Source organism: Entelurus aequoreus, linkage group LG24 (assembly GCF_033978785.1).
Source record: "Entelurus aequoreus isolate RoL-2023_Sb linkage group LG24, RoL_Eaeq_v1.1, whole genome shotgun sequence".
Taxonomy (NCBI): Eukaryota; Metazoa; Chordata; class Actinopteri; order Syngnathiformes; family Syngnathidae; genus Entelurus; species Entelurus aequoreus.
The window spans coordinates 34,874,445-34,884,386 of NC_084754.1; the positions used below are offsets into that span (position 1 = coordinate 34,874,445).

Below are 9,942 nucleotides of genomic sequence, written 5' to 3' on the forward strand. Positions count from 1 at the left end.
CAACAACCACAAAAAAAACAATGTAACAAATATATCCATCCATTCCCAATAAGACTGACTGAAATCAAGACTAGATGTTTTGAAATCCAGCCATCCATCAATTTTCTACATCCTTTGTCCTGATTAGGGTACACCTCTGTCTGGTCACCAGTCAATCACAAGGAATATATAGACAAACAATTCACACAAAGAAGTTTTAAATAGAGATGTCCAATAATGGCTTTTTTGCCGATATCCGATATTGTCCAACTTTTAATTACCGATTACGATATCAACCAATACCGATATATACAGTCGTGGAATTAACACATTATTATGCCTAATTTTGTTGTGATGCCCCGCTGGATGCATTAAACAATGTAACAAAGTTTTCCAAAATAAATCAACTAAAGTTATGGAAAAAAATGCCAACATGGCACTGCCATATTTATTATTGAAGTCACAAAGTGCATTATTTTTTTTAACATGCTTCAAAACAGCAGCTTGGAATTTGGGACATGCTCTCCCTGAGAGAGTATGAGGAGGTTGAGGTGGGCGGCGGGGTTGAGGTGGGGGGGCAGGGAGTAGCGGGGGGTGTATATTGTAGCGTCCCAGAAGAGTTAGTGCTGCAAGGGGTTTTGGGTATTTGTTCTGTTGTGTTACGGTGCTGATGTTCTCCCGAAATGTGTTTGTCATTCTTGTTTGGTGTGGGTTCACAGTGTGGCGCATATTTGTAACAGTGTTAAAGTTGTTTATACGTCTAGCCTCCCTGTGACCTGTATGGCTGTTGCATTCACTTGTGTGTTTGAAAAGCCGTAGATATTATGTGATTGGGCCGGCACGCAAAGGCAGTGCCTTTAAGGTTTATTGGCGCTCTGTACTTCTCCCTACGTCCGTGTACCACTCCGCACAGCGACGTTTTAAAAAGTCATACATTTTACTTTTTGAAACAGATACCGATAATTTCCAATATCACATTTTGAAGCATTCATCGGCCGATATTATCGGACATCTCTAGTTTTAAACATATTTGATCATATTATTTTTTTACTTTCTCACCATCAATACTGCTGCTACATGATGAGTTGCCCATACGAGCCACCTTTCTCTTCATCATGGATCGTTGTGAGGCACGGAGAAGAGATTCCTTCTTCATACTGTGACGCAAGCCTGTCAGAGAGTGACGCACCTTGAGGGAACACCTAACAGAGCTTTGGCGGGACCTTCTGGCGTTACCCGCTATGGCAATTTTAGCAGCTTTACGTCCAGGAGAGGGCTCAGGTTGTTTTGCATACTCAGCAGACAAACGCTCTGATGCAGGGATGCTGACAACAACATTAGGTGATGGGATCTTCACTGGAGACTCGCTTGTGTGACATGGCTCATCTATTTTGGCATCGCTATTTGTATCCACACCTTCATCCTCAACAACCTTTTTTTTATTCTTACATTCCTCTATGCTGTCACTGCTTGTAAGAGGCACCTGGTTTACATCCTCTTCTACTTGGGTTTGTTTGTTTCTCCGAGTAGTGCGTTGAGGTCGTGTCCTGCTTTGAGCTGCAGAAGATTCATCTTCAGCAATGAAGTTCAATGACTTGACAGAGGAACCTCGAAGATTACTGCGTCTTCCCTTAGAGAACCTGCATCACATTAACAACAATGGAGCAGGAGTCACAATAATAAAGAGGTATTAAAGGAGAACTGCACTTTATTTGATATGTTGTCTATCATTCACAGTCCATGTTAAGGATAAGAACACGTCTTTCTTTTTTTATGCATTCTAACTTGCAAGTCTGCAAACAATGGAGGTAATGGGAGTCACTACATTATAGCGTCTTGCGCCCATAAAGCCCTCTAAAAACATCCAAAATCCAACAATCCTCCATTTACATCTCATGACCTGAATATCAACCAAGTATTAATGATATTATTATAAGTGCTGACGTTAAGGAACTATGCTTAGCGAAGCATTGATCACAGACAGGTAAACTAGCTTATGCAACAACCGTATTGACATATTGAGTTGATGAGCTGCTGTATAGCCTTTGAGTTGGCAAAAGTTCATTCTAGATTATAAATCATGCCTCTCACTTGTATAGTAGAAGGTTGTGGCCATAAACCGAGAAGTTAGTCAACTTGTGCATTGGACGGCGTGGCGAAGTTGGTAGAGTGGCCGTGCCAGCAATCCGAGGGTTGCTGGTTACTGGGGTTCAATCCCCACCTTCTACCATCCTAGTCACGTCCGTTGTGTCCTTGGGCAAGACACTTCACCCTTGCTCCTGATGGGTGCTGGTAGCGCCTTGCAGTGTTAAAGGGAGCCTCCATCAGTGTGTGAATGTGTGTGTGAATGGGTGAATGTGGAAATACTGTCAAAGCGCTTTGAGTACCTTGAAGGTAGAAAAGCGCTATACAAGTATAACCCATTTATCATTTATAACTTTGACATCCAACTTATACACAGAGATGGCTAGAAAGACACAAAGAGGTGCCCATTTTGTTTAGTTTTTTTCCTGTGTGAGGATTATGATTAATTCTTTACCTAAACGGGAAAATATAATCATCCTATCAGTCGGCATCTCACTAAGAGCAGACATTGTACAGTAAGTGTTTGTTTTATTTTGTTCGTAGTTTATATTTCTTGTTCAACACTTAGCAATAATGCTGCATGATGATTTTTGTTTCATTAGAGCTGGATCTGCTTATCTCTCAGCTTCTAAAACTCATCCCCCATACATTCATGCTCAAAAATATAAGGTTCTGCTACATCATTTGTCCCAAAGTAGTCATTGTTGGCCCTCAGGAAGTCTGCCACGAGTGAGTGTTGCTGTTGTTCAAGGAAATAGCAGAAAAATTGCAGAAATAGACTTAATTTAATTAATGCGCTGCCGTATGCTTAAAATGACTGAAATACGTAAATATTTCATTATTATTATTAATGTGCCTGTTACTATATTACATACACACTGTAGGGCTGTCAAATCAATAAAATAATTAATTGCATTTTGTTCATGGTTAACTCAAAATTAACTGCTATTTATAGATATAATTTTTCATCAATAATAACTGTACCGGAGACAGATAATTACGTTTTTGAAACTATGACTGGACAGTGTGTTTCATTTAATTACATTTTATTAAACAAAGTTTTTTTTAAAAACAGCTCAACACAAAATGGACAAACACGCTTTTAATGACTATTTTAAAAAATGACCCGTAGTGCGTTGGTGTGTCTAACAGAATTTAAATTCCTGCTGTTTAGCAACTTGTTTTTTGGAGGAGAGGAGCTACACTTTCGTGTTTAGATACTAGTCTCCTGCATTACTAACACAAAATGTGAATTGTTACAATCATGATATTATTGTCACAGATGTTTTGTAATGTAATCTGTGATATTTCTGCCTGAATAAACGCTTTTGATATTCTGTACATTACATGTTGTACAATTTAATGGTATTCATATCGCTTCATGACAATGTCTTAACCTTCTCTATTTACTAATAAAGTGTAAAATTCAGCCTGCCAAAACATACTGTAATTGTAGAATGCCAACCATAAAATGTTATCAAAGAACATACACAATATTTATGCCAACAATAATTTGCACCATTAAAGGAAATAATTGTTAACATGTTATTATTGCGTTAACTTTGACAGCCATAACTTACTTACATCATGTATATTTTTTATGTTTTTGGGGCTCTTTATGAGCGCAATAGATGCAATGACTCCCAATTGTTGGCTGACTTATGTGTTTATTTACGAGTTAGAATGCATAAAAAAGAACAAAACGTGTGTGCTTGTCTCACATAAGGATTGTGAAAGATAGGGTAAATACCCCCCAAAAAGTACAGTTCTGTTCCCCTTTAAGAAATACGGCAAAAAGTAAATTTCAGCAAACAAACCTCCTGGTTTGACCTTCTTCCTGGCGCCCCACAGACACACGCTTTCTGCGGCTATTCTTTTTTTGCGATGGTGTCTTGGGCATCAACTCTAGCTCTGTGTTAAAATCTCTGAAATTGAATGACAGCACCATTAGAATATTGAAGGCAACACATATATACGTACATATATACAGTACAGGCCAAAAGTTTGGACACACCTTTTCATTCAATTAGTTTTCTTAATTTTCATGGCTATTTACATTGTAGATTGTCACTGAAGACATCAAAACTATGAATGAACACATGTGTAGACTTGCTACAAAAAAGGTGAAATAAATGAAACATTCCTCCTTTGCTATAGCAAAGGGTGGCTATTTTGAAGAAACTAGAATATTATATTATAGTTTTTTCAAAATAGCCACCCTTTGCTCTGGTTACTTTTTTGCACACTCTTGGCATTCACTCGATGAGCTTCAAGAGATAGTCACCTGAAATGGTTTTCAGTTCCCAGGTGTGCTTGAAGCTCATCGAGAGAATGCCAAAAGTGTGCAAAGCAGTAAGCAGAGCAAAAGGAGGCTATTTTGAAGAAACTAGAATATAAAACACGTTTTCAGTTATTTCACCTTCCAAAAAGAAAAAACATGAAGATTTCTGTTTGGTACATCATCTGGATGACACAGCAGGTACACACTTGTCCAACTAACTCATCAGGTGAGTTTGCAAAGCTGATAGTTGTATTATATATTTAATTTGATCTAAAAACTTACAAATTAAGCAATCACCATCACATTTCTCCATAAACTACTCAATAACTATTTGCTTCATGAAGAGAATCACAGTCCATCGATCCAGTTAATAAAAATTAATTAACGCATAGCTATCCATCCATCCACCCATCCATCAATTTTCTTCCGCTTGTCCCTTTCGGAATTTGCGGGGGGTAGTGGAGCCTATCTCAGCTGCACTCGGGCGGAAGACTGGGTACACCCTGGACAAGTTGCCACCTCATCGCAGGGGCAACACAGATGGACAGACAACATTCACACTAATACAAACAAAATGTAATAAATAACATCCTAAAAACCTTTATTGCTGATATACACTGCATATCTAAAGCTATTTTAAAAAATAAAGTTGACCAGTGTACTTTACAATTCAGGTTAGTTGCAGTGTAAAGTAGCTCACTATGTTTACAAATAAAATATTTCTCTCTGAGCACGAGATAAATCCCAGAGAACAACACATATACACACTATAAATATAAAACAACTTTTGCTTCATAATTGAATACTTTGTTAGCTTTCTTTCTCTTCTTTTCTCAACTTAGTAGACCTGACCGCAAGTCGAGGGGCATTAACACGTGACAAAACCAGGAAGTGTTGCGAAGGCTAGTCCGTCCCATTTAACATCGCTCCAGCAGCAGCTGAAGAACTCTTTCCAGGACCCACACTCCCTCGACCACATGGGCTAAGTCCTTGGAAGGATGTAGTAATTGACTCAATCAGGCGCAAACTAATGCTTCCGGGATAACATAACAAGCGATCTCATTGGAGACCAAGCATCCAATCAGAGCAAACATTTGTCTTACGGGGTCTTAACTTGGGCGAGCGCACAGCGTAAATCTGAGCAAGTGTAGAAAAAAAGTTGAATGCTCAGAAAGGTGAGGAAGAGAGGGGGCCTGGGAGAGTGCATCGGTCTGACTGCAGACAACAGTAATTATTTAGTGTTCATATGGATAATAAAAAATAAGCAAACACTTATCTTGTGCACAAAATACTTTTACATTTGCTCAAACATTTTAAATTTTTCGCTTGAGTTCAATTTATTTTCAAAATGTAATGACTGTGCTTGCAAAACATTTTTCTGACCTCAGCATTAAGACACAAACTATAACGCCTTAGTAGATGCGCTATCATGCACGATGTGTCTTCTCTTTCTGCCACTGCCCGCAAGCACATTTGGCGATCTTCTTCCTACAAACCGTTGACTCTTTTTACGGTCGGTGAAGCATTCCCAAATACCCGATTTTATCGTTTTAAATTGGAGGGAAAAGTTGAGTAAGCGAGCCTCCTTCATCCACCATAAATTGTGCACAGCTGTGTGCAGGGAGTGTGGTTGTGAGCCGCACAGGATCTGAAGGATTTAACTTTTACTTTTTCATACCACGGTATACCTTAAAATCGGTAACCGGCACGTGCCTATTTGCAACTATGAACTAGGGCTGCAACAACTAATCGATTAAAATCAATTATAAAAATAGTTGGCGATTAATTTAGTCATCAATTCGTTGGATCTATGCTATGCGCATGCGCAGAGGCTACTTTTTTTTTATTTTATTTTTTTAATATAAACCTTTATTTATAAACTGCAACATTTACAAACAGCTGAGAAACAATAATCAAAATAAGTATGGTGCCAGTATGCTGTTTTTTTTCAATAAAATACTGGAAAGGATATAAATGTAGTTTGTCTCTTTTATCCGATTATTATTCGATTAATCAAAGTAATAATCGACAGATTAATCAATTATCAAATTAGTTGTTAGTTGTAGCCCTACTATGAACCGTTCCATTATTAACATACAGTAAATTAACCCACGTGGACGGTGCAGGGCATGCTTATTAGGGGCTCTGTGGAAATGTGACCTTTTTTATGTTTTATTTGCACTTTTGGCATCACACAGAGATGCTCCAACTAATATTTTTAACCTCAATCTCCCATCTGTGAGGCATACGAGCTAACTATGTCACTGTGCAACTCAGACAAAGGTAAATAAAACACCTACCTTGAAAACATGCGGTTGGCCTCTTGCTGGATCTCCTCAAGCCAAACCATGTGGACATTATCAATTTCACGAATAAATTCATCTTTTTTCTCATCGAACATCTGCATGAGAGTCTGTACAGAAGACAGTACAGAGCTCATGGTGGCAGCTGGGCGAGTGAAAAGCTCTTTCTGAAACAAAAAGTTTAGGAGAACAGAATCATTAAAGGCTTACTGAAATGACATTTTTTTATTTAAACGGGGAATTCCACCTGAGATATATATATATATATATATATATATATATATATATATATATATATATATATATATATATATATATATATATATATATATATATATATATATATATATATATATATATGTATATATTAGGGCTGGGAATCTTTGGGTGTCCCACGATTCCATTCAGAATCGATTCTTGGGGTCACGATTCGATTTTTTTTTCAATTCAACACGATTCTCGATTCAAAAACGATTTAAAAAAAAAAAAGAAAACAATACACAACAATACCATAATAGTGCAATACAATTTCAAAACCAAACCCAATTTTGGAGTTCTGAACTTGTGATTTCTTGCAGTGTTAAGTGGTAATATTTCACATTTGTCCCAATTGGCTTTATACCCTGATAAACAGCCATATTCAGTGATGACATTATTGATATAGTGTAGAGAGGAGTTAACATGTGACAGGTAGAGAATTATGTCGTCACAATACATCGATAGCTTATTATACTGAGAGCCAATTTTTATAACATGAATATTATTTTCACTTCTTATTTTTGCAGCTAAGGGTTCAATAACCAAATTAAATAATAATCCAGATGCAGGACATCCCTGTTTTACTCCTCTTTTTAACGAAAAAGGTTCTGAAATATGATTATTGGTTTTGACTGATGCCATGGGCCTAGTATAAAGCATCTTAATCCATTGTATAAAATTATCTCCAAATCCAAATTTACATAATGTGCAAAACATAAATGACCAGTTTATGCGGTCGAATGCCTTCTCTGCATCAACAGTACATACTGCTGTGGGATAAGGGAGACTTCTAGCATAGTAAATAACATTAAACAATTTCCTTGTATTGTCTGAAGATTGTCGACCTTCCATGAAGCCAGTTTGGTCAGTATGAATTAATTTTCCTATTACATTTGATAATCGTGTGGCTAAGATTTTTGCCAAGATTCAAAAGGATTCTCTATTCATTCAATACATAGATTTCAGCAGGATCTACCCCAGTCTGCTGACATGCAAGCAGAGTAGTAGATTTTTTGTAAAAAGCTTTTATAATTGTAAAGGACAATGTTTTATCAACTGATTGCAATAATGTACATTTGTTTTAACTATTAAATGAACCAAAAATATGACTTATTTTATCTTTGTGAAAATATTGGACACAGTGTGTTGTCAAGCTTATGAGATGCGATGCAAGTGTAAGCCACTGTGACACTATTGTTCTTTTTTAAATTGTTTTTATAAATGTCTAATGATAATGTCAATGAGGGATTTTTAATCACTGCTATGTTGAAATTGTAACTAATATTGATACTGTTGTTGATTAATATTCATTTTTGTTTCACTACTTTTGGTTTGTTCTGTGTCGTGTTTGTGTCTCCTCTCAATTGCTCTGTTTATTGCAGTTCTGAGTGTTGCTGGGTCGGGTTTTGGAATTGGATTGCATTGTTATGGTATTGCTGTGTATTGTTTTGTTGGATTGATTAATTTATTTAAAAAAAATAAAAATAATTATAAAAAAATAATTTAAAAAAAATCGATTTTTTAAAAATGAGAGTCGATTCTGAATCGCACAACGTGAGAATCGCGATTCGAATCAATTTTTTCCCACACCCCTAATATATATATATATATACACACACACACACACACACATACATATATATACACACATACATACATACAACAAAGTGCAAAACAATAGGCTCACACAAATTCAGTAAATAATTTAAATTTGGAAAACAGCATCATCGTTTTCACAGCTTTTTGACAACCCTAATATATTCACACAATAGTTTGGCCCAAAATGACTTCACCAACGTAGCTGAAGGCTTGAGAAAAACTCAGCTCAAAGTAAACTCAATTTATAAGTTAACACTTGGCACTCAGCATCAAGGGTTGGAATTGAAAATGATTCCCGGGCGCGGCCACTGCTCCTGCTCATTGCTCCCCTCACCTTCCAGGGGGTGAACAAGGGGATGGGTCAAATTTCACCACACTTAGTATGTGTGTGACAATCATTGGCACTTTAACTTAGCTTAACTTGATTGAATGCAGACGACACCGGATGTCCCCTCATTGTTGACTAGGTTTAAAGTAGGTGCACACACCAACATCCGAAACTGACAGAACAAGCAGAAATGTTTTGATAGAAAGACGGCATACACACAACAATATCATACTTAGCCAGACGTTTTAATTAAAATAACTTTGGAATCTTATTAGCTTGCGCTGTTGATGCTTTCACGCGCGTTGCCATCGTCTTCACAAATACTTTAGTATACATTTAAAACACCCTCAGCATTGTTCTAATAATTAAACATAACACCACAAACCACACAATTGAGCAGCAAACATGATCAGTAATTGTGAGCATTTTCCGAAGCCACCTTTCTTCTGGCGGCAAAAGTTTTTTTTCCCACCGAAGCTAGCTGACTTTAGCTAAAGCTAGTCATGCTCGTATAAGTCAGATTCTTTACCTTTAAAAAATGGGAGTCACCGTCTGTGGCATCCAACGTGCGTTGCTCCGTAAATCGTTAAAATATAATCTTTGTCATATTTGACCGAAAATACTGATAAAATCTCTGAAATAACACGCACAATCCACTGCTTGCAGTCAACAGGCAGTCATCGCGACTTACACTCAGCGAGTCCCGACTGTTAAACTTTTCAAAACTGCATCGACCTATCCCGTGTGCGCGATTCAGTGACGTCAAACAAACCGCGTTTGCTTTTACAACTGGCTACTTCAGAAGGGGCGGGTACCTCACTAGAAACAGTGTGTGGAGTTAGGTAAGGGTTGCAAGTACATTAAATCAGACAAACCCCAATGGCAAAGAGAAGGCGCGGTTAGTAGCCCAGATTTAAATCAACAAACCATGAGTCGGGAATTTCGTCTTGAGTTTGACTCTGCGCACTTAAAGAGTGCGGGTACTAGACTGGCCTGCCTGTAGTCCAGACCTGTCCCCCATTGAAAATGTGTGGCGCATTATGAAGCCTAAAATACCACAACAGAGACCCCCGGACTGTTGAACAACTTAAGCTGTACATCAAGCAAGA

The 9,942-nt window shown here is 37.5% G+C and overlaps 1 protein-coding gene across 4 annotated transcripts in view; it reads right to left on the minus strand.

Annotated features, from left to right (window-relative positions):
* The window catches only part of LOC133641561 (inner centromere protein-like), a 28,669-nt gene extending 19,108 nt beyond the window's left edge, over positions 1 to 9,561 (minus strand). For 2 of the 4 annotated variants that reach the window (XM_062035367.1, XM_062035364.1), the window contains exons 1-4: positions 9,363 to 9,560; positions 6,646 to 6,815; positions 3,882 to 3,989; positions 1,039 to 1,619 (exon numbers count right to left, since the gene is read on the minus strand). In XM_062035367.1, coding sequence (XP_061891351.1) covers positions 1,039 to 1,619; positions 3,882 to 3,989; positions 6,646 to 6,785 — 829 coding nt within the window. In that variant the 5' untranslated portion in view covers positions 6,786 to 6,815; positions 9,363 to 9,560. Of the gene's footprint in view, positions 1 to 1,038; positions 1,620 to 3,881; positions 3,990 to 6,645; positions 6,816 to 9,362 lie in introns of all 4 variants that reach the window. The other 2 variants (XM_062035366.1, XM_062035365.1) reach the window with 2 other exon arrangements.
* Between the last annotated feature and the right edge of the window lie 381 nt (positions 9,562 to 9,942).